The 24,361-nt window shown below is 44.9% G+C and overlaps 1 protein-coding gene and 1 non-coding gene across 2 annotated transcripts; both read left to right on the top strand.

Moving 5' to 3' along the window:
• The first annotated feature begins 771 nt into the window (after positions 1–771).
• Positions 772–875, top strand: LOC144241782 (U6 spliceosomal RNA). Its single transcript, XR_013338192.1, has one exon. It is a non-coding gene; the product is annotated as a U6 spliceosomal RNA (small nuclear RNA).
• Positions 876–13,073: 12,198 nt separating this feature from the next.
• AMER3 (APC membrane recruitment protein 3) lies at positions 13,074–15,446 on the top strand. The gene has a single exon (XM_077776389.1). The coding sequence runs from the start codon at positions 13,074–13,076 to the stop codon at positions 15,444–15,446; it is 2,373 nt and encodes a 790-aa protein (XP_077632515.1).
• Positions 15,447–24,361: the final 8,915 nt, after the last annotated feature.

Here is a 24,361-nt window from a genome sequence, read left to right as displayed (position 1 = left end):
ATTTCATATGATCAATCAATTCCACTACTGGATATATCCAAAAGAAATAAAATCACTTTCTCAAAGAGATGTCTGCAACTTTATGTTCATTCCATCATTATTCATAATAGCCAAGACATGGAAATAACCTTAATGTCCATCAATGGATAAATGGATAAATCATTTGTACACACACACACACAATGGAATATTATGCATCTATATAAAAGAAGGAAATCCTGCCTTTGTGACAAATGGATGGATTCTTGAGGGCTAATGAAATAAGTCAAAGACAAATACTATATGATTTCATTTGTATGTAGAATCTAAAAAAGTTGAATTCATAGAAGTAGAGAGTGAAAGAGTGGCAGGGGTTGGGGTGTGGGAGAAATGGGGAGATGTTGGTCAAAGAGTAAAACTTCCAGCCATAAGATGAACAAGTTTGGGGACTGAAAGCACAACATCATGACAATAATTCCCTCTATAAGAGTTACCTAGAACAGTCAAATTCATAGAGAAAGAAAGTAGAATAGACGTTACCAGCAGCTAGGGAGAGAAGAATGAGGAAATTTTCTTAATTGGTAGAGTTTTTGTTGGGGTGATAAAAATCTCTTGGCTATGGCTAGAGGTGATGGTGCACAACTATGTGAATGTACTTATGATGTCGAATTGTCCACTTAAAAAGTATTAGAATGGAAAATTCAATTTTATATATATTTTACTAGAATTTTAAAAAAGAAAAATAAATAAACTGATTTTTTAAGATGAAAATTTTAAAATACAGACAATTTTGTGCTCACTTCTGCAGGACACATACTAAAATTGGAATGATACAGAGATTTGCATTGCCCATGCTCAAGGATGACATGCAAATTCATGAAGTGTTCCTTATTTTATTTTATTTTATTTTTTAATGTTTTATTTATTTCTAGGAGAGAGAGAGAGAGAGAGAGACAGCGTGATCAGGGGAGGGTCAGAGAGAGAGGGAGTCACAGACTGAAACAGGCTCCAGGCTCTGAGCTGACAGTCAGCACAGAGCCCGATGTGGGGCCCGAACCCACGAACCACGAGATCATGACCGGCGAGATCATGACCAAGCGAAAGTCGGACGCATAACCGACTAAGCCACCCAGGTGCCCCAAGTGTTCTATATTTTAAATAAAACAAAATACAGATACCTTTGAAAGAACAAGAAACCACCAAGTCATTGTAGTAGGCCACATCATGTGAATGTACTTCCTAATGCTAGTTTCTTTGAGATTGGGGAGAACATCTTTCTGCAAGAGGACTAGTTTGAGTACTAGAGTCCCTCCTCCTCACCCAGATACTTTAAATTGTGGCCCTTGAAACATTTCTTCAAGTTGACAGTCCCAGCCCTCCCAGCCTTCCTAGGACCCCATTGCCTCATTTCCCAGTCTTCTCTGATGTAGGATCTATAAGGTACTACTACTGAGTTCAGGCTGCACCCTGGATTTTTGCACCATGGCTGATGCAGTTAAAGGATCAGCACCTAGGTACTGTTGCATTTGTGATCAATCAAGTGAAATATTTTGGGTCTTTCAAAAAGCAAGGGTTATTGCCAGAAGGTCTGAGACCTGCTGTTCAATCAAGTGACCAGGGAGCAAGGTCAGAAAACCTTTAAAGGCCCATGCCAGGGATGAAAAGAGTTACAGCCACAGCCCAAAAATGTAAGGCCCGATGAAAAAACTAAGTGTGTTATTAAAATTACATAAAGAGGGAGGGGGCAAGATGGTGGAGAAGTAAGGAGCTCTGTACTTGCACTCGCGCCCATACATCACACGGAAAAGATCTGAAGCCATTGGAAACCTTACAAAACCTGAGATATTGGGAGAAAAAGGACGCAGAATCCACTGAGAAAGCCTTCTAACGTGAGTGCGAACTGGGGAAGATAAAATCGGGCCGGGATCGGAGACTCCAGGGTTGGAGGCGATCCCCCTCTACCCTCTACGGGGAGTGACAGGGGAAAAAGAAAGAGTCCGAAACAGAAAAACCTCCGCTTGGGGTAAAGAAAGACCGTACTTGCAAAATACCTGCACGCCAGGTCCCCTCGCACCAACTGGTCCCGGGGGGTGGGGGGCGGGGGGGGGCTGAGCGCACAGACTGCTTCTTTGTGCTTGCTCCTGGCGGGCTGGACTTCAGAGTAGCGGTGCGCGTGCCTCCATTGTCCTCCCGGCTGGCTTGGGCCCCTGAAAGAGCCTCGCGCAGACACCAGGCATCCGCACTCCTGGCTGGCAGGGGCTCTGGAGGGAAGGCAAAGAGCTAAAAACTGGGAAATTTGCCTGTGAGTTCATGTTTCCGGTGACGAGCCCTAGAGGGACCTGGTTTTCCTCACTCCAGCGGGCTCCAGCTCAGTGCCCCCGGTAGGCAAGCCCCCCGCCCATGCTCGCCAGCCCAACCCAGAAAAGGAAGCAGCAATTCTGACGCCACCCCCAGAGCGACGCGGGAGGCCTGGAATTGCCCTGAGGGGATTGCCTGGGAAATTGTGTCTAAGGCAATTTCAGCGGGGCGCGCGGACTGGGATTTGGAGATTGGGACTGGCCTGAGTTGAAGAGTGTAACCACCTTGGCTGCACCCCCGGTACGGGGAGTTTACACGCCCAAAAAAACGAGGTGAAGCGCTTGGTTCAAGAAGAGACTGGAGCACAATCACTCTCCTCCCCACAACCTCCAAGGCAGAACTCCCTCCTGAGGAACTGGATCAAGCCACGCCCATCCCTGCTTGAGAGCTGCCCTCCTCCCTTTTTTTATTTCTTTTTTTCTCCTTCCTTCTCTTTTCTCTCTTTTTTCCCAGAGAACACTGACCTGATTAACTCTGGTCACCAGCTTGCTTAAACAATCACAACGAGTCCATTCTGTAGATGTAAATTCTACACCTACCGACATTTTCAGCTATTTCTCTCAGGAGTAATTAGACTATATAGTTTCCTTGGATAATACAAGCATCCTTCTCTCACCTATCCAACCATATTCGACCCTTTACCTCTTTGAAAAAAGCTTCTTATCCCTTCTGCCTGCTCATTCTACTTCCAATTTTGCCTCATCCCCGCCCTGTCTTCTCTCTCTTTCTCTATGCTCTTCAACCAGCACTGCATACACACAGCTACTTAACTGTAGCTGGGAGATCCAGTTATATGCTTTAAACCGTTCTTTGTCCATCGGTTTTCTTCTTTTTTCCTTTTCTTTTCTATTTTGCCCCTTTATGTATTTTATACTCCCTATTATTCACCCTCCCACCTCTGTCTTTTCTCTTAAATTTTTGTTTTCCCTCTCGCTTTGCATGTTAGTTGAATTAGCCTGTGTGCGTTTGTGTGCTCCTGCTCCCTTTGTGTTTGTCTGTCTGTTTTCTTCTCCAGGGCTACCTCAAGAAACAAGCTATAGTACACAAGGTGGAGAGTCCCAAATATCACTACGAATAGGAAAATAAAATAACCAAGGTCTCAACAANTAAACACACACTCACTACCAAAAGTCACACGGGAAGAAATAGAAAACCTGAACAGACCCATAATGAGTGAAAAAATCGAATCAGTTATCAAAAATCTCCCAACAAATAAGAGCCCTGGACCTGATGGCTTCCCTGGGGAATTCTACCAGGGAAGAATTCTTCTCAAGCTATTCCAAAAAATAGAAATCGAAGGAAAACTTCCTGACTCATTTTACGAAGCCACCATCATTCTGATTCCCAAGCCAGACAGAGATACAGCATAAAAGAGAACTACAGGCCAATATCCTTGATGAATACGGATGCAAAAATCCTCAACAAGATACTTGCAAATCGAATCCAGCAGCCCATAAAAAGAATCATCCACCAAGATCAAGTGGGATTCATTCCTGGGTTACAGGGCTGGTTCAACATTCGCAAATCAATCAATGTGATACATCACATCAATAAAAGAAAAGATAAAAACCATATGCTCCTGTCAATAGATGCAGAAAAAGCATTTGACAAAATACAACCTCCCTTCTTAATAAAGACTAGAAAAAGTCAGGATAGAAGGAACCTACTTAAGCATCATAAAAGCCATCTATGAGAACCCTTCAGCTAACATCATCCTAAATGGGGAAAAACTGAGAGCTTACCCCCTGAGTCAGGAACACGACAGGGATGTCCACTCTCAACACTGTTGTTTAACATAGTGCTGGATGTCCTAGCATCAGCCCTCAGACAACAAAAGGAAATCAAAGGAATCAGAATTGGCAAAGAGGAAATCAAACTTTCAGTCTTCACAGATGACATGATACTCTACATCGAAAACCCGGCAGACTCCACCAGAAGCCTACTAGAACTGATCCAAGAATTCAGCCATATTGCAGTGTACAAAATCAACATACAGAAATCGGTTGCATTTTTATACACCAACAATGAAGCAAATTGAACAAAGAGAAATCAAGAAACTAATCCCATTCACAATTGCACAAAAAACCATAAAATACCTCGGAATAAACCTAACCAAGGATACAAGAGATCTGTATGATGAAAACTATAGAAAACTTATGAAGGAAATTGAAGAAGACACAAAGAAATGGAAAAACATTCCATGCTCATGGATAGGAAGAATAAATATAGTTAAAATGTCATTACTACCCAAAGCAATCTACACATTCAATGCAATTCCAATCAAAATTGCACCAGCATACTTCTCAAAACTAGAACAAACTATCCTAAAACTTGTATGGAACCACAAAAGACCCTGAATAGCCAAAGTAATACTAAAGAATGAAACCAAAACAGGAGGTATCACCATCCCANTAGGAGGAACTTGATGGAGGAACAAGGGGGAGAAGAAGGAGGGAAATGGTGGGGGAAAGGGAGAGAGGCAAACCATGAGAGACTCTTGAATGCAGACAAAAACTGAGGACTGATGGATGTGGAGGAAGGGGGGATGGGCATGGGGGAGACACTTTTGGGGATGAGCACTGGGTGTTATGTGGAAACTAATTTGTCAATAAACTATTTGTAAAAGTAAAATAAAATAAAATAAAGTTACATAAAGAAAGTTTACAGTAGGACAGTATTAAAGAAAAAGCATCAGTAATTCCTGAACGGGAATGCTTATTGTGAAAGATCTTTCCAGGGGTCCCTGGAGAAGACTTGATCCCATATCATTGGGAAAGAAAAAAAAATTATATATTATAAGTTATACATATAGTTTGTTTTGTTTTGTTATGTAAAATTAAGTATGTTTTATTTTTTAATATTTAAAAAGTTTTTTAAGTGTTCATTTATTCTTGAGAGAGAGACAGACAGAGCATGAGTGAGGGAAGGGAAGAGAGAGATGGAGTAACAGAAGCCAAAGCAAGCTCCAGGCTCTGAGCTCTCAGTACAGAGCCTGATGCTGGCTTTGAACCCACAGGCTGTGAGATCATGACCTGAGCCAAGTTCGGACACTTAACCAACTGAACCACCCAAGTGCCCTAAAAGGATGTTTTAAAATTCTTTGAAAGGATGATAGTGATGGCTTAGAATAGCTCTAATTGGCCAAAGATAGACAAGTTTGGATGGAAAAGAGCACTTATCACTCATTGGAAGAAGTTAAGCCATAATTATCTTTAAAAAGGGGTGAAATCAAGAAAATTATAAAGTCCTTGTAATGCATAAGATGGAAGATCATAACAGGAGAAACTAATGTTTATTAACTTTAACTAGTGAGGACTGTGGGGTCTGTGGGAGGGATATATGTGGCAATGAAACATAGATCTACCTTTGTTTCTACCTAACAGGGAAGAATTGACTGAGGGATGCTTGATAGCCAGGAAAGGTCAGGTTTACACCACAGGGAGAAGGACACCTGGGGTCATCCTGCATCAGTCACCAGGTAGAAAGACCATTTAACAGCAAGAAATGAAGAAAGGTGAGCTCATCCAAAGGCAGTGGAAGACACTCTCTGGAGGAGGGAACAGTGGTGGAAATCATCTTGACTCTGGGGTGAAACAATTTCAAGATGACTATAAAGAAGGTTGATGGGCTATGCCAAAGACAGCCCAAACCAGCATGACACATGTTGTGTCTAGGGGGGTTTTTGGATGTGGGAATGGGGTGGGAGAACATCAGTCTCAAAGAAACTCATAGTCTTTGTCATTTGTCCTAGCCCTGACCTCTTTGGGCCTCAGCCCAAGGCTGGACTGCGCGACCTCTGCGTTCTTCCTTCCAACATTCACTGCCTGCATTCACCCATGTTGTACGGGATCAGCTGTCACCACCACCCGGATCTCCCTCCCCCTTACACACAGTGTTGAGGGATAGGCAGCTTCACCAGCACCAGATGTGTGTTCCTGCCAGTCACCACCCCACACGCGCTGGCACCGCTCCCAGGGCCATCCAGAAGTTATTTAATCCTTACTTTATTCCTTTCCCCCACCATCAGGCCTTTGGTCCTGAGCTCAGGCAGGAGAGTTCCCATAACGTTTCTGCTCTTCCCCACAAGACTGCTGCAAGGCAAAGCACCAGCGGACTTCACACAGTAAGGGAAGCACTTTGTTTGTTCCCATTAGTAATATAATTCGGTCCAAGAAAGGCAGTCTGTAAAAAAGGTTCTGTAAAACTCAGTCCTGTATCCCAAGACTAGTCTGCCACTTCTTCCAAGCTAGCTCGGAATCCTGAGTACGAGTCGTTAACTAGGCCGCGTGTGACCCAGCCCTTCCGAGAGCGTTCGGATTAAACCTGCTTTGGCGCTACGGGCTGCCGGGATAAGTGCACTCACACCTGTGCGCTCTAAAGGGTTCAGACCGCCGCGCAGGCGTGAAGTCGCGAGCCAGGGAAGACCACTGGGCGTCTGTACATCTCGGCAGCCCTGGCAGCAAGGCCTGAAGGATGCAAAACCACAGCCCTGCGGGGAGAGAGACACACAGAGACAGAGACCAGGAGAAATATTAACAAAGCGAGAACGAGCGGGGTCCGAGCGGTAGCGGAGCAAGGAGGCTACAGTTCTCCGGGAGCATCCCCCACCCCTGGCAGCGCGCTTCGTCGCTCCCACTACTTCGCTGGGGGCGCCTCGCAGGCGAGCTAGCTCAGGGCCCGGCCCCGCCTCCGCCCCAGTGCTCGCCCGCGGCTTAACCCTCGCCTGCCCGCCTTCCAGCCCCAGCAGCCCAGCCCCTCCAGCCGCTGCAGGCGGGCTCTGGCTCTCCTCCCCCCCTCGGCTGGGAAGCTCGGCTCCGGGAGCTGACCGTGGTGCTGAGCTCCGCGCGCGGCTCCGGCTCGGGCGCGGCTCCCGGCCTTGCTAAGGCCGCTTACTGCGACACTCCCGGCCACCAGAGGTAAGTCGCCAAGGGCCCTAGGATGTATGCTTGGGGGAACGGAGATGGTTTGGGAATTTTTGTGCGTTATTTCACGAGGTGAGCGGGCTGAATGGAGGAACCAGGGTCTGCATCCTCTCCACCCCGCGGTGTCCTGCGTGGATGATGCGGAATCTGGGGTTTGGGGGAAACGACACTTTCAGGTCTGGTCTAAGGGAGAGACCCCCCCCCACAGGGCGCGGATCCAGGGTCTGAGAAAGAACGGATTAAATTGAAGACCGATTTTCTTTTAGTTGGGCAGCCTAGGAACACTTAGAGACCCCCTTAGAGGAGGTGGGCCAGAACCCTCGCTCCCTAAAGGGCCCTTTGTCTCCCCGACATGGGGGTTGGGTGAATTGGTGATGTTCTCACTGCGGATTCTATTTCTGCTTCATTCCCCACCCCACACCCACCCCATAACACGAGGCTTTTTCTCCCCACAATAGCCTACACTCCATCCATTCTAAAGGCTTTGGCTTAGACAGGTACCTTCGACAGAGATAAAGTATTGCCCCTTTATAGCCTCCCAACCTGACCCCAATGTCCAGGATGTCCCTGGGCGGGGCTCCCCTCTGACGTTTTTGCTTTCTAATCACTATTCACCTCTTTGTATTTCTCTGCTTGTGGTTTAACTGGATGTTGGGGGCGGGGCAGGAATAGGCATGGCGAATGCCAAAACTATTAGTCAAACTGTATATATCCAATCACTTCCGTTACATATGTGTACCTGAGCGATTGTTATTTTCATCCATACAACACCCAGTCACTTTCATGTTAAAAAAGGAAAGAAGAGCACAGAATGACCTTCCCAAAGGAAGAAGAAAATTGTAGGTAGTTGAGCTAAAGTTATTCATCATATAGAAAATCAGCCGGTAGAATTACTACATTTGCTCAGTTTGTAATAAATCCATATGCAAGTGCATACTTTGTGTAAGGTGCTGAGAGGAAAGATTTACATATATGGGCAGTCTCTGTCAATACTTTCTCTCAGCTAGACCCTGCTCTGGCTCCTAATCTGTCTTCTTGCCTCCACTCTTGCCCTTCCTTTCCATTCTCAGATCACACTGATCTGTTAAAACTGAAAATTAGCCATGTTACTCACCCATGATGGCTGGATCTCATGGTGCATAGGATAAAAGCCAAGACCCTCCTTTAACCTCGGGCAGAGCACAGTCTGCCCTGCCCATTTCCCACCTTCATCCCACTGGCTTGCTGTGCTGGCCACCTAGGCCTGCCTTCAGAGCTTTAAATATTCTTCCTCCTTTGCCCCTCAAGGCCTTTCTTCAGAATGTTCCCTCTGCCTGGAATATGCTTCCCACATCTTTTGCCTGATTGTCTTCAGCTGTCTTTTAGATCTTGGTTAAAATAGCACATCCGTGAATCAGAGTTGATTAAATAAAGTACATGGTATGGTTCTTGTTCTCGTGGAATTTGCAAGTTCATTTTGGAGATGAAAGACTCAGTCTAGGGTCTTGGTGTCACTGAGAATTGTCTTAAATAATAATGTGCATAAATTATGGATTTAAAAACTCCAGACTCAACATTCTATGTAGGAAACTTAGATGTAAGTATATAGCTAAGATGTCTCAGAAACATAAATACTTCATTTAAATAAGTAGTAGCTCACAGTTGACCACCATTGGAGCCCTGAATCTTAGAGAAGTTTTCAACCTCGCTGGGGAGTAAGAAAACCAAGCAAGCACCAGAGTGAGCAGCCAGTGATCATTGAGTGTCATAGACAAGAAGGCACCAAACCAGGAAAGGGACAGGGCTACTTTATCCTTTGGGGAGAGATGTGGCACATGGTAGAGGATTCTTTCTCAGGTTTCATGTTGGGATCCACTCAGGGGATCTTTAGCCAGAAAGTTACAGAGCAGAGTGTGCATTTTTGCAGCTGGGAACCTGGACATACTTGGCTTCTGTCCTTAGGTGATGACAGTGCCAACATCTGGCTGTCCACATAAATTCCACTCTGTCCCTGAGAAATATCATGAAAGGAGACTGCTCAGCTTATCTCCAGTTGGACACTGAGACCTCTGACCTCCCAGGGTTTTCCCACCCATGTCACATATGGGCCTTATCTTTCCAGAGAGTCAGGCTCTGATAAAATATTTTAATGTGGAATCTGACTGGATTGAACATATACTGGATTTCACATGATTGCTCCAGTGTTTTTGCAAGTCTCTCATTCATTATTCTGAACTTTACTGCTTATTGTCCTATCAATGTGCCAAAGTATTAAATGAACTCAAGAAACAGGGTTGGCAACATTAGTGACATTGAGTCTAGCCATCTGTAGCAGTGATTGCTCTTCTGAGAGGCCATTTTCCAAGTTCAGAATGTGGTGACATTTCTAGTTCTTCACGAGTTTAAATAAGTTCACTGAATTGAGAAATAAGAAATCAGTAGTTTTATTTATAGAGATCAATATCAAATAAATCATGTTAGTTCTTGTAGTTGCAAATTCTGCACAGAGTGAAGTAATCTTTGTCTTGCCTGCTTGAAATTATTTCCAAAAGTGTGTTAATAAAAATATTTTTCTAAAGCATAGAATAGAGGGGCACCTGGGTGGCTCAGTCAGCTGAGTGTCCGACTTCAGCTCAGGTCATGATTTCGCAGTTTGTGGGTTTGAGGCCCGCGTTGGGCTCTGTGCTGACAGCTCAGAACTTGGAACCTGCTTCGATTCTGTGTCTCCTTCCCTCTCTGCCCCTCCCTTGCTTGCACCCTGTCTCTGCAAAATAAATAAATGTTTAAAAAAAGCAAATTAAAAAAATAAAACATAGAATAGAGATCTCATAATAAATATCTCCAAGATTTCATAGAAATTATATTACCTTCAATTATAATTTTTCTGAATTTGTGTGAGCTGCACTTTTGTTTTTAATCTCCATTTTTATTGTGCTTTCTAAAATGGCTCATAAAAGTACATTTATTATTTGATTTTTAAGTTGCCCCTGAAGAAGAGTTTGGGCTATTGGTTCACAGAATGTCTATTGTGGTTAAGAGCACATGATCAGAATCAGACAGGCTTGATTTCAAATCTTAATTCTGTCATTTACCACATGTGTGACCTGGGCCAATTGATTGACTTTTTTGGACCTTATTTTCTCCTTTGTAAAATGGAAGTTACAATAGGATGTCTCTTATATAGTCATAGGCAAAGAACTCCCCTGGTTAGGTAGATGCAACCATGATTCAAATCTGGGTTCTCTAACTCCAGAGTCCAGATATTAACCACTATGCTGTGTAGAGCAAAACTCATCAGAACTGGGGAAGGACTTATCTCAGCCACAGAAGACTGTGGTGGGTAAAAATGGGATCTGCAGCTATAGGGTAGGAAAGGCTTGGGCACATGCCATCTCACAGGAGGCAGAAAGGTAGCTTTGAGCACTGTTCCACTGTCCAGGATGCAGCCACCAAGAGCTGAGCTGCTGCCAGAGCCAAGTCTAGGTTCTGTGGTTTTCCCTGACATAGTACTTTCTCTTCCTTCAGCCAAAAGTCCCAGGTGTCCCTCTGCAGGGAAGGAAGTGTTGCCCATGACTGGGAGTAGGGTGGAGGCTGATCAGCTTGTCCCTGTGAGCCCTTGCAATGGCAGTTTTGTCACCACTTCTCATCTTCAGCTTTAATGTTGTCACCTGGGCTGTGAGGCAGCCCCTCTATTCACCTCCAGATCTTCATGTCTAAGCATTTGAGAGACTCTGGAGCTGACCCTGGTCAGCTTATAACTGTCAAGCAGCTTTCTTAAGGTAGCAGCAAAGCTTCCTGGGCAGTGGGTCTGAAAGGCATGCAGGCTGACAGAACCACTTGCTGTCACACCTGCTATGTGCCTCCCTCACAGCCTGTGCACTGGGGAGGAGTGAATTCAGATGCTCACTATGGAGCAGTCCTTATGAAAAGTCAAAGGGGGGGAACTAGGGGACTCCGATGGTTAAGCTGATGACTTCAGCTCAGGTCATGATCTTATGGTTGGTGGGTTCGAGACCCACATCAGGCTCTGTGGTGACAACTCAGAGCCTCTAGCCTGCTCAGATTCTGTGTCTCCCTCTCTCTCTGCCCCTCTACTTCTCTCTCTCTCTCAGAAAATAAATAAATATTTTTTAAAAATTAAGAAGAAAAAAAAAGAAAGTCAAAGAAACTATCCCCAGACTCTCTCCTCTAATCTTCCCTTGACCAGACTGACAGGACTGACCAACAGGTCACTCACCACCAAGGAGAGGAGTTGCTGCTGGGACAGACTGAGCTGTGAGTTGGGTGTCTGTGAAGTCAAAGCAAGGGAGAGTCTGGGAAAGTTTGTAGGTGCTCTTGGGCATCACCTTCTTTTGGTCTGGTCTTGGGGATCTCCAAGCTCACATCAAAGGCAAGATGTTGAAACCTAGAGCCTTGCTTCTCTTTCTCAAACCAACTCTTAGCACAGGCTTCTTCCCCACCTTCACTCCTCTCCCACTTCCTTACCTTTCCCCCTTTTTCTTTGTCTGGATCAGTATTTACTGTTTCCTCAATGTTGATGATTCTCTCTCTTTATTCAGTTCCTGAATCACAGCATTTCTGCCTTTCAAAGGTCCTTATAACTTTACCTCTCTTTTTCATGACTTTGACTGCAACTTCCATCTGGATCTTATCTTCACATACTCAGCCCACTTTAGTTTCCTTTTGTGAATCTTCTCTGCTCAAAGCTTCTCTCCTAATTTATTTTGTCCTCCACTTAGATGTCAGATAAATGGTCATAGATCACCAAATTTATTATGCCACTTTTTCCACCCACCCACTCACTCAGAAGACTTTTATAGCTCTTCATTGGTCTCAGAGTAAGGCCACACTCCCCAGCTATACAAAAATGGTCAAGTTAACACTCTTATGTGGCTTCCTCCTCCCATACCCAGGACAGACATCAACTGTCAATCACAACACCCTTTCCCATTGAACTCAGACTGGGCATTCATCTGGATGGCACTCTGGATGGCATTCTAGGCATCAATACCTCTCAGTTAAGATGTGTACAGAAGGTGATACCTGGCTGCTTTCCTGCCCATCATGTGCTGTGTCTATCCAATCTGCCTGATCTTGGTCTCATGCCTGCCTCCTCTCTTTTGCTTTCTACCATGATGCTATCTCTCTTCTCAGTGCTCAAGCTCAACATGCACCATTAGATACTCAGCTGTGCCTTGCCTGATGGTCAGTCTCTGTGTATACTAAGTCTTCCCTCCTCAGATAGATGCAATAGCCCTGGAGGGCAGTGTATGTGTCTTCCCTTCCAGCTGATGAGCAACTCCGTCCAGCCCAAGAGACAGACTTGGGTTTCCCTTTGAGTTTTGTATCTTAGATGAAGTCAGGAACTTATTTGTTGAATCCTTTGCTCCACTACTTGAAATGGCGATGGTACTTCCACTGTAAGGATGTGGTGCTATTTGTAGAAAGCCTGGGCATAGAAATGTGAAACTGACTTGGCCAAGTAAACTCTGAGATGATGCTTGGTTGAGTTGACAGATCACAGACACAATAGAATCAGACCCCAGTCTGCCCTCATTTAGGCTCCTACTGTGTGACTTGAGGCATGTAACTTAACTTCTCTGGGATCAGATGTCTATGGAGCAATGAGCAGCCCTAGAGCAGTGAGCATGGGTGTATCCATTCCCATCTCTCTCTCCCTTGCCTCTGAAAAGGATCCAAGTTTAGATGTCAGAGTTCAGCTCCAAAGCCACTATGTAAGCAGGGATAGGCAGAGGTCTTCTAGAACCATACACCCTCATCTTGGATACTAAGTACCTCCTGCTTTCCTTCACAGCATCCTGGGGTATTGGCAACATGGAACTGAAGAGAGGAAAGACCTTCATCAAATCCAGCCTGCAGATTTCCCATGAGAAGCCCCCAGACCCAGCAGCCACTGCTCCAGTCAGAGAGGATATAGGTCCCTGGTCTGTCTCACCAGGACGGCAACAGCAGCCCTGCAATGAGAGGGCCTCACAGGTTAGTCCCAAGGCCCAAGGATATGACAGATGCCTCAACAAGGGAGTACAACCAGAACCTGAGGTGGGGGCTACAGCCTTCTGTGGGGCTGCCTTCAAACTGGTACGAAAGAGTAAGACTCATGACAGTGTGCCTGGGGCTGGCAGGGTGAGCACAGCCACAGGGCACTTGGTGGGCAGCGCAAGTTTCCCAGGATCCTCTAGCAGCCAGCGTATGATTGACTACCGCCACTTTGTGCCGCAGATGCCCTTTGTGCCAGCTGTGGCCAAGAGCATACCAAGGAAGAGGATCTCCCTGAAACGACCTAAGAAGTGCTTTCGGAACCTATTCCACATTCGCAGAAACAAGACTGAGAACTTGACCTCACTGGTGACCAAGAGGGAGAGCCTGTCCTCCCCTGGTGGCCCATCAGAGGCTAGAGAGCAGACAGACAAAGCCTTCTTTCCCTTTGGTGAAGGATTGGGGCCAGATGGCCTGTGTCAGGACCTATCTGACAGCGAGCTCCTGCCTGATTCTTCCTTTGACCTCTGTAAGGCCCTGTGTGAGGATGTGGCCTCACTCAAGAGCTTTGACTCTCTCACGGGCTGTGGGGAGATCTTTGCAGATGAAAGTTCTGTGCCATCCCTGGAACTGAATGAGGGCCTAGAGAGCCCAGCCCAGGTATCACAGGCCCTTGAAAGCAAAGTTCTTAGGGGCCCCTTCCAGGGCAGCATGGAGCAGCTGGCATCACCTGCCCAAAATGAGATGTCTGACTTTGCCAAGTTCTGGGACAGTGTGAATCACTCTGTGAGGCAGCAGCATCGCACCTTACTGGGCCCATGGCTGGGGAGTGCCCAGGGGACAGATACAGACCGGCCCAAGCTGGATGCAGCTGGACTTGCTGAGCTCCCCCTGTGTCCTTGCAGAGACCCCCACAGTGGCTCCAAAGCCAGCTCCATAGACACAGGTACCCCCAAGAGTGAACAGCCAGAATCCGTGTCCACAAGTGATGAGGGCTACTATGATTCCTTTTCACCTGGCCTCGAGGAGGACAAGAAGGAAGCTTTGAGCCCAGGCACACCTGCAGCTGCCTTCCCCCGGGATAGCTACAGTGGAGATGCCCTCTATGAGCTCTTCTATGACCCCAGCGAGGGCCCTGTTGGCCCGAGCCTGGATGATGACCTATGCGTGTCTGAGAGTCTGTCAGGGCCAGCACTAGGAGCACCACTGTCCATGTGCAGCTTCCATGTGGGGGCAGAGGAGAACTTGGCCCCGACACCAGGCCCAGACCTGCTCAGCCAGAGCTTTTTGCAAAGTTCCTGGAAGGGCAAAGAGTGCCTGCTAAAGCTCTGTGACACTGAGCTTGCCATTACCATGGGCATTATCAACTGGCTTCGTCGTGGCCCTGAGCTCCGCACCCCACCTGCCTCAGCCCCTGGGGAGACTCCAAACTCCCCCAGGGGACAGGTAGAGACACTGGAAGCTGGCTCTGAGAAAAAGGGCCCAGGTCCAGTGAAGCTGGAGGGCAGGGGTCCTGGGGCTTCAGATGCAGGTAGGATCACTGTGGGCTCAGCACCCAGCAGGCAGGAGCTATGGGCACATTCTCTTACCAAGGGCCTGCTTGCTGGAGAGAGCAAGTTCCTAACAGGGCCTGAGCAGGAAACTAGTTCTCTGTCCAGGGACCCATCTCTGGAGTGTGTGCAGGTCTCTGGGGAAAGAGGGACACAAGGCTGCTTGTTCTCCTCTGTGGAGTCTGCAGCCTCTACAACAACAGACACTTCCAGCAAAAGCAAAGTCCCAAACCTTTGGCCCAGCTCCCAGGAGCCCAGGCCACCTGGGAATCTGGAGTATGTCCGAGGTCCTTGGAGGCTAGGTCCTGGGGGAAGCACCCTTGATGTAGAGCCCACCCTGACAGGCTGTGTGGCCCAGGTTGCAGCTCTACAGATCCAACCAGACTGCCAGCCCCCTACAACACAGCCCCCAAGGCAGGACATGAGCAGCAGGCTCTGCAGGCAACCTCAAACCAGGGGCCCTGAAATTCTGCAACAGAAACAATCTAACAGCTTCCCTAGCATGGCAGTTGCATGTGGCCTGCCCTCCCTGACTAGTCCACTACACAGCTCACAGGACCAGAGGTGCCCAGGCCACATCCTTGACCTCAGCCGGCTCAGTGTGGAGCCCACTAGGATGGATGCCCAGGATCATGCCTCTGTGGAGAACCAGCCTCTGTAGCTCAACTCAAGGGCTGTGGAGCAAGTGGCACACAGGGGCCAGCTGGACTTATAGCCTCTCTTGGCCCTGCTACCCAGCTGAGACCCCCAATTGCCAGGGGTCCTGGACTTCACTTCCAACAACCAGCATGAGTGAACCCCCTCTACAAGTGCCCCAGAAAGCTTCCTGGACCATGAGGGCCTCCCCTGCAATCAGCTGGAAATAGGTCCCCTAGGCCAGCCATGTTTGAGCCTCACCTGTAGCATGGGTCCCCCCCCACCAGGAATTGAATCTTTGTGGCCACATTCAAGAGAACTTAAGACTCAAATCTCCATCTTTGTCCCTGATGTAAGGACTATTGGGGGGTAGGAGGTAGCAGGACACAGGCAATTGAAGCAGAACATTTTAATGTGGAGGTACCTATGCCTGAGCCCACCAGCTCAGCTGGGCCAGGGTAGCCTAAGGCCAAGGACAGCTGAAAAGCTGCCATTGCTCTCAAAGTGTGCCTCACTGATTTCCCCACAAAGAAATGAAGACTCAGAACCAAGTTGGCTGTGAAGTTGCCACATTTGGCTTCTCCTTATACAGCATGTCAGAGAGAGGAACTCAGGTTTGAAACTGATGGGAAGATAACAGAACATCCTATAAATGGGAAGTAGAGGGAACCATGAAGTCTGCATAAGGGTTGAGAATAATAAATGTGTGGTTCAAGGCTTAGGGGTGGGACGCAGAGAATGAGAGACAGGCAGGATAGGGGGCTGCAGATGAGCTCAGGAATCCGCGGCCCCATACCAGCCTGATCTCTAACTCCAGGACAGGCAGCCACAATGTACTGAGGCCCTGAAGGACTTATCATGGGAGTAAGGACCAGTTTCATCTCAGTAAGAGTCTAGAATCAGCAGACACCATATGTTACTATGCAACCCTGCCAGGGCTAGCCAAATCCTGCAGATCCTGTGGGTGTTGGTGACTTCTCAATTACAAATCAGCCCAATAATTTCCCCAAACTTGCACTCTCTAAATGAAGCCAAGGATGGCAAAATATTCTTAGGGAAGAAGCTGACTGATTCTCCACAACTCTGCCATTCTCACCCCTCCACACTGTCAGGATCCTTGTGCCTCCCCCCCACCCCCCCACTTCAGGAAAACTTACCCTGGAATGAAGCTGTAACTCTCTCATCTTCCCCAAAGCCACAACAATATGCACAGCACCTGATTTTCAGAATCATGGAGTGAAAAAGTGGCCCACATCTTCAGGAAGGGCAGGTGTCAGGACATCGGGTACAGCAACAGACCACATAGCAAGGTTCTCTGTGATTAGATCCTACCTCACCTGACATGCTGCAGTGAGATTTAAAGGATGGGCTACCACAGATATGAAAGGTCAGATAAGGAAAGGTCATCAGAAAGGGTTATGTTAGGTGGGGTGGGGAAAGAAATGCCAACCAGAGGGATGCAGTCTGATAGCTGATCATAGGCTGGGGCCTCTCCTGTCTGAGGCTTCATTTCAGGATAGAAAGTGCTCTGTAGCATTAACAACTGCTTACCGAGGCCTACTGTGTGCTCCTATAGGCTGCTGATCAGGCCTATCCAGACTTTGGACACTGAGGAAGGACAGGGCCAGTCTTCCTGGGAAATCACATGTGATGCTTCCTCCCAGGGCCTTCACAAATGCTTAGTGTTATTGAACTGTGCTGGGAACAGGTTATATGTGGAATAGTTTGCCTCATTCCTGCATCAACCTGGATGTAATTATTGTCTTCATTTTTCAGATATGGAGGCCAAGGCACAGAGTGCTGATGTCACTTGCCCATGGATGCACACAGCTAGTGTGTGGGGTTGATGGGGTTTGAATCCCATACTTTGGCTCCTAAGATCAAGCTGTTCATGAGGTTCTAGAACTTCTCTTGCTGAGCTACTGTAGTGAATGCCTCTTTCAAAGCCTTAACCCCTCCCTTCTTTCGGGGCACAGATGTCTGAGAACCCTCTGGGTGCCAGCCACATGTCCCCCTATAAGCAGGCTGAGTGCCTCATTCAATTATGGCCCTTATCACTTTGTACTGCACCTGAGCAGAGCAAGTGCTCAGTACATATTTCCTTGTTCAAAGAATGAAATATCAAAAGGTTGCTCATCGTTTTCTGATCTTTAAATTAAATTTGAGTCTTGTATCTGGAGAGTAGAAGAGTTAAGGTTTTACCTTGGCAGAAGCTGATTGAGCATTTCCTTGATATGACATGGTGACTGGTGGTGATGGAGGCAAATCCAGCCAGCTCCAAGAGCACTGGAAAAGGCAGGAACTGAGGAGGCTCAAGCACAGTCAGGAAGGGCTGAGGGTCAGGATGGCAGAACAAAGTAGACCCAGGACCTAGAAGTTATGGTGAGGGTAGTCTGCAGTGACACAGCAGCAGGGCAGGAGAGACAAGGAACAGGCCCTACCTACCTGAGAGAAACCACCAAACCCAGTGGGTCTCACTCTGCGAAGCATCTTAAGCAATCCTGACACCCTACAAATTCTCATTCTCAGCAATGTTGCAGAAAATCCCAGCAGTGGCCTGTTAAGTACCCTGCTGAGAGGGTGGAGGAGGGCCTTTCCTTTCTTTTGTGTCCAGTGAGTCTCAGGAAGCCAAAGACCATCTCTCTCCACATCCCACCCCTTAGGCTGCCTTCCCCTGCAATAAGGGCCCAGGCAGTGCCCATCTGACAGGGCTCTGCAGGCCTCAAGGATGCTTTTCAGGTGATCCATGGAGAGGATAGACTGGAATTGCAAGGTCCTTCTTGGGTTGAGTGCCTAGCCCATTCATGGGAGTAGCAGAGGCCTAAGAGACATTTTCAGAATTCTGGTAATTTTTTACTCTCTCATTCATACATGGCTATAGAGGTTATAGAGGTTGTTTCTCCCATATAAAGTAAAATCCAGAGAAGTTGATCTAGTTGTTCCAGCCCATAAATATCCCACAGAGTTTAAGTGACTCACCTAAGGTCATACTGTGGCAAGTAGAGGGCTGGGGTTCACCCTGGGACCTGTGCACTATGCCTTTCGAATGTCTAGCCTTCCAAGGTTGCATGAGGAACTGGAAGGTGCTAGGAGGGGGCCAGACAGCCTCCCAGCCTGCCCAACAGGTGGTGTCGGCCTCAACCTACAGCAGGGTAACCTGAAGTACACCGGGGGCAGGGCAGAGAACGGGTGGGGGGGGTGATGAAAACAGGTAAAGACTAGCACATGCTAAGGAAGAGCCTGTGAACTAAATGAGGGGATACTTCTTACCTTTCCTGGTTTCTTATTTTATTTTACTTTTTATGGAATGGGGATAAATAAACAGGATATAGAACTCAAAAGACACAGAAGAGAAAACAATAAAAAGTGAGTTTCCTTCCTTCTTTTATCCTGTTGTTTTGATTATAAAATTTATTCCCATTTACTACAACCAATCCAAACAGTGCAAAGTGCTGAGCCTCCACTTCCCAGAGCTAAGAATCAAGGAACACTGGGTATGTCCTCAGAGCCTTTTTTTGCCCATGACATAAACTCACATGACATAAATTCACATAAACTCACGTAAAATAATTTTAATCTTTATTATTGCACAGTGCATCACAGACATCACCTTAGCAGGTACCAGGAGCAGGCAGGTTCTCCATTCTCTTGAACAATTCCACAGCAGTCTCCTATCGGTAGCAATTAATTTAGATATTCTGTTGATAGACATTCAAGTTCTTTTGATTTTTGCTGTTAAAAACAATGCTTTTCTCACTTATTTATTCTCCCAAGTCTTCTTTATTAAAACCCTCTTAAAAACTATAAAAATGAAACTTAACAATGCAAAGATACATTTAAAAAGTGAACAACACATCCTGTTTCCTGTACCCACCCCCCTGCCCAGCTGTCCTGAGACCCTGATGTTAATGCCCTTGGCTCCATGGTGATACAGACATATCACACACACACACACACACACACACACACACACACACACATTTGGGAAGGGAAAGGTGGTTTTTGTTATTACATGTAAGACCTTGAAAGCTGCCATCATCATCCTTACAAGAAAAAGATGGACAGCTTGAAAGTCAATGACTTTTCATGACCCATCAAAGGACAAGGCAAACAACTTCATTGAAATATGGACAAACAGGTGCATCCAAAGAAATACAGCAACAAAGACTTGGAGCAGACACTAAAAAATGACAAAAACTGTTAGGGAGAGTTAAAAAGTAATTCTGACAAATTGTTGTAGGCTGAGTAAGAAGCTGGAAGGATGGACAGTATAAGGGGGCTATGTTTTCATAGCCTTTTCCTCTAGGAACTACATTAAGTTTACAGGGTGAGGACAGAGAAAGATCGTCTCATGAACCTGGTAGAGGGAGAGGAAGAGTAGCTATTGTGAAACCGTCCAGATCATTCTCCCTAATAGGCCTACCTCCAAGGGAAGGACTCCTCCAGAGGGCTATTCTGAAACTTTTCCAAGGTGAAGGAAAGGAACTCCACCCCACACCAGTCCTCTCCAAACTTCTTGTCCCATGTATGAATAAATGAGTAAGTAAATAAGTAAACAAAAGAAGTGATAGTCACTTGGAAGAAGGACTTCAAGAAAACAGATTGGAAATAGTGGGAGAGAGGAGACTAAGTCTTCTGAAGGTTTAATCCCACCCCTAAAGTACAAATCCACAAAGGACTGACACCTACTTAGAGGTTTAGGAGATAAAGGAACATCCCTTTCCTCTCCACACTACCCACTCACTCTATTAACACACTAATAAGCATCCAGTAATAATAACAGTGGATCACAACCAGAAGAGCTATAAGATAAAGATTCCATCTGAGGACCAGAACAAAGGGAAGCAGAAGCAGGAGGGGAAGGGGGAAAGGGAGAAGAGGGGGAGGGAGAGTAGGAGAAGGGGGGAGGGGGAAAAGGAGGAGAAGGATGGGATGAAGGAGGGGAAGAGGTGGAGAATATGAGAAGCAGGGGGATGAGGATGAAGAGGGAGGAAAAAGTAAGCCCTCTAGAGTAATATGAAGCCTCTGGTGTCTTTACCTATGACTAATATTAAAACAGACCAACTCTTAGCTAGATTAATGTAAATATTTATCCTAAAAGTCTATTTGCCTCAGTACATATTAGCCTATACAATTGTCCTGCTTTCAACAAAAAGTTATAAAGCTGCTAAAGTCAAGAAGAAGCAAACTTTGAAGGACAAAGCTATCATCAGAACTGGACTCACAGATGTTGGAATTATCAGATAAATATTATAAAATAAATATGATTAATATGTTAAGAGCTCTAATGAGAAAAAGTAGGCCACATGTAATAACCAGTGTTACATAATATAAACTGTTATTACATAATATATTTATTAATATAATATATAATATTATTATGTTATTACATAATAAAAGCTTACAGGAATAATTTTAAGAAAGAAATAAAAATAAAATCCTAGAAATAAAAAATACTGGAACAGAAATAAAGAATTCCTTTGATGGGCTCATCAGCAGACTCAACATAGAGAATCAGAGTACTTTATATAAAGCAAATAAATATGGAACTCAACATGCAAAAACTTATGGAATGCAGAGAAAGCAATAAGAGTGAAACCTATATCTGTAATGCATACATTAAAAAAAGAAAGATCTCTAATCAATAACCTGCTTTTATACCTTAAGAAATGAGAAAAAGAAGAAACAACTAACTTAAAGCCAACAGAAGGAAGGACATAATAAAGCTCAGAGTAGAGATAAATAAAATGGAAAATACAGAAACAATTGAAAAAGTCAACAAAACCAAAAGTTGGTTCTTGGAAAAGATCAACTAAATTGACAAATCTTTACCTAGATTGAAAACAAAAGAAAGATTCAAAGTACTAAAATCAGAAATGAAAGTAGGGATGTTACTAGCATTTTACAAAAGTAAAAAAGATTATAAAAGAATGCTATGAACATTTATATGTCAATGAATTGAATAACCTAGATGAAATGGACAAATCCTTAGAAACATACACCAAACAAAACTAGGTCAATAAAAAGACTAAAACCCAATAGAACAGATCATTGAACCAGAAGCTGGGTCTTTGAAAACATCAGCAAAATTGATAACACTTTAGACAGACTTGTCAAAGAAAAAGAAAAAGAGTGAGGACTCAAGTAAATAAAATAAGAAATAAAGAGGGAGAAATAACAACTGACACCACAGAAATACAAAGGATTTTAAGATAATAGTATGAAAAATTATATACCAAAAATTGGGATAACCTAGAAGAAATGGATAAATTCCTAGAAACTTATAGCCTTCCAAAACTGAATTGGGAAGAAATAGAAAATTTGAACAGTGAAATTGATACAATAAAACATAAAACAAAAATAAATAAATAATTTAAAAAAACCACAAAACAAAAAACTTCTAACAAATAAAAGTCCAGGACAAGATAACTTCACAAATAAATTCTACCAAACATTTGAAGAAGAATAAGTCTAATACTTATTATTCTTAAACTATTCCAAAAAATGGAAAAAGAAGGAAAGTTTCAAAATTATTCTATGAAGTGAACATTACCCTGATATCAAAACCAGGTAAAGACACTACAAAAAAGAAAACTACAGGTCAATATCTCTGATAAACATATATGCAAAAATCCTCAACAAAATATTAGCAAACTAAATCCAACAGTACATTAAAAAAATCATTTACCATGATCAAGTGGGATTTATACTAGGGATGCAAACATGGTTCAATATTTGAACAAATCAATCAACGTGATACATCCCATCAATGAGAGAAAGGATAAAAACCATATGACGATTTCAATAGAAGCAAATATTTTCATCTTTTCAAATAGATTTCAAAATCTATTTTCAAATAGGTTTGACAAAGTACAACATCCAGTCATGATAAAAACTCAACAAACTAGGCTTAGAGGGCATGTATCTCAATATAATAAGGCTATATATGAAAAACCCACAGCTAACACCACACCCAATGGTGAAAAATGGAGAGCTTTTCCTCTAAGATGAGGAACAAGACAAGGATGTTCACTATCACAACTTTTATTCAATATAGTGCTAGAAGTCCTAGCCACAGCAATCACACAAGAAAAAGAAATAAAGGGCATCCAAATTGGTAAGGAAAAAGCAAAACTGTCACTATTTGCAGATGACATGATACTATACATAGAAAACCCTAAAGGTTCCACCAAAAATGACTAGAACTGATAAATGTTCAGGAAAGTTGTAGGATACAAAATCAAAGTACAGAAAACAGTTGCATCTGCACATTAATAATGAAGTAGCAGAAAAAGAAATTAATAAAACAATCCTATTTATAATTGTACCAAAAATAAAATACATATGAGTAAACTTAACCACGGAGGTGACAAAACTTCACTCCAAAAACTATAACACTTTGATGAAAGTAATTGAATATGACACAAACAAATGGAAAGATATTCCATGCTCATGGACTGGAAAAACTATCATTAAAATGTACATATTTCCAAATCTATCTATCTATGGGTTTAATGTAATCTCTATCAAATACCAACAGCATTTCCCACAGAATTAGAACTAACAATCCTAAAATTTATTTGGAACGAGGAAAGACCCTAAATAGCTAAAGCAATCTTGAAAAATAAGAATAAAGCTGGAGGTATCACAATCCCAGATTTCAAGGTATAGTATGCTGTAGTATCCAAACAGTACAGGACCAGCATAAAGTAGACATATATATCAATGGAACAGAATAGAGTACCTAGAAATAAACCCATACTTTTATGTTCACTTAATCTACAACAAAGGACACAAGAATATGCAATAGGAAAAAGACTGTCTCTTCAACAAATGGTGCTGGGAAAACTGGACAGCATCAGGCAAAAAAATGAAACCAGATCACTTCTAACACCATACACAAAACTAAATTCAAAATAAATTAAAGACCTAAACGTGAGACTTGATACCACAAAATTCTGGGAGGGGCAAGATGGCGGAGAAGTAGGGAGCTCCGTGGATTGCACTTGCCCCCGTATCTCACACGGAAAAGATCTGAAGCCATAGGAAACCTTACAGAACCCAAGAGATTGGGAGAGAAAGGACACAGAATCCACTGAGAAAGCCTTCTAATGTGAGTGCGAACTGGGGAAGATAAAATCCGGTCGGGATTGGAGACTCACAGGGACAGGGGGGGATCCCCCTCTGCGGGGAGTAAGAGGGGAAAAAGAGAGAGTCCGAAACTACTCAAGATACTGTCCCTGCGGCTGGGAAACAGAAAAACCTCTGCTCAGGGCACAGAAGGACCATGAGCACCAAATCCTCGCACGCCAACTTGTTCCAAGTGATTGTGCGCACGCATGCGCGCGGGCACCGCTCCTTTGTTTCTTTGTACTCCTAACTAGACTAGATTCCAGGAGGAACCTCGAGTGTACCTCCGTGGTCCTGGCTGGCTGGAACTTTAGAGGGAAGGCAAAGGGTTTAAAACTGGGAGATTTGCCCTGTGAGTTCATGTTTCAGGTGATGAGACACAGAGGGACCTGGTTTCCCTCTCTCCAGCGGGCCAGATGCGCCCTGCAGACAAACCCCTGCCCATGCTCGCCAACCCGACCTGGAGAAACATGAGCAGCGGCTTCTGGCTCCACCCCCAGGTCTAGCCAAGTAGCTTGGAATTGCCCTGAGGGAATCGCCTGCGAGGTTGTGTCTACCCCAATTTCAGTCTGGCGAGCTGACTGCACTTTGAAACTAGGCCTGGCCTGGGTTAAAGAGCACGACCCAACCAGCACGGGAAGTTTACACACCCAAAGAAGCGATGTGCAGCGCTTTGATTCAAGAAAGGACTGGTGCACCGCCACTCTCCTCCCCATAACCACTAAGGCAGAATTCCCGCCTGACACATTGGATCACACCACACCCATCCCTGCTAGAGAGCTGCCCTCCTCCTTTTTTTTTTTTTTTTTT

This window comes from Crocuta crocuta, unplaced genomic scaffold, assembly GCF_008692635.1.
Source record: "Crocuta crocuta isolate KB4526 unplaced genomic scaffold, BGI_CrCroc_1.0 scaffold257, whole genome shotgun sequence".
Lineage (NCBI taxonomy): Eukaryota > Metazoa > Chordata > Mammalia > Carnivora > Hyaenidae > Crocuta > Crocuta crocuta.
The sequence above is the reverse complement of the archived record's forward strand: the minus strand, read 5'-3'. Positions and strand labels throughout refer to the sequence as shown.

Excerpts from the sequence above, each read along its gene's own strand:
- AMER3 (XM_077776389.1), top strand. The coding sequence starts at position 13,074 with ATGGAACTGAAGAGAGGAAAGACCTTCATCAAATCCAGCCTGCAGATT.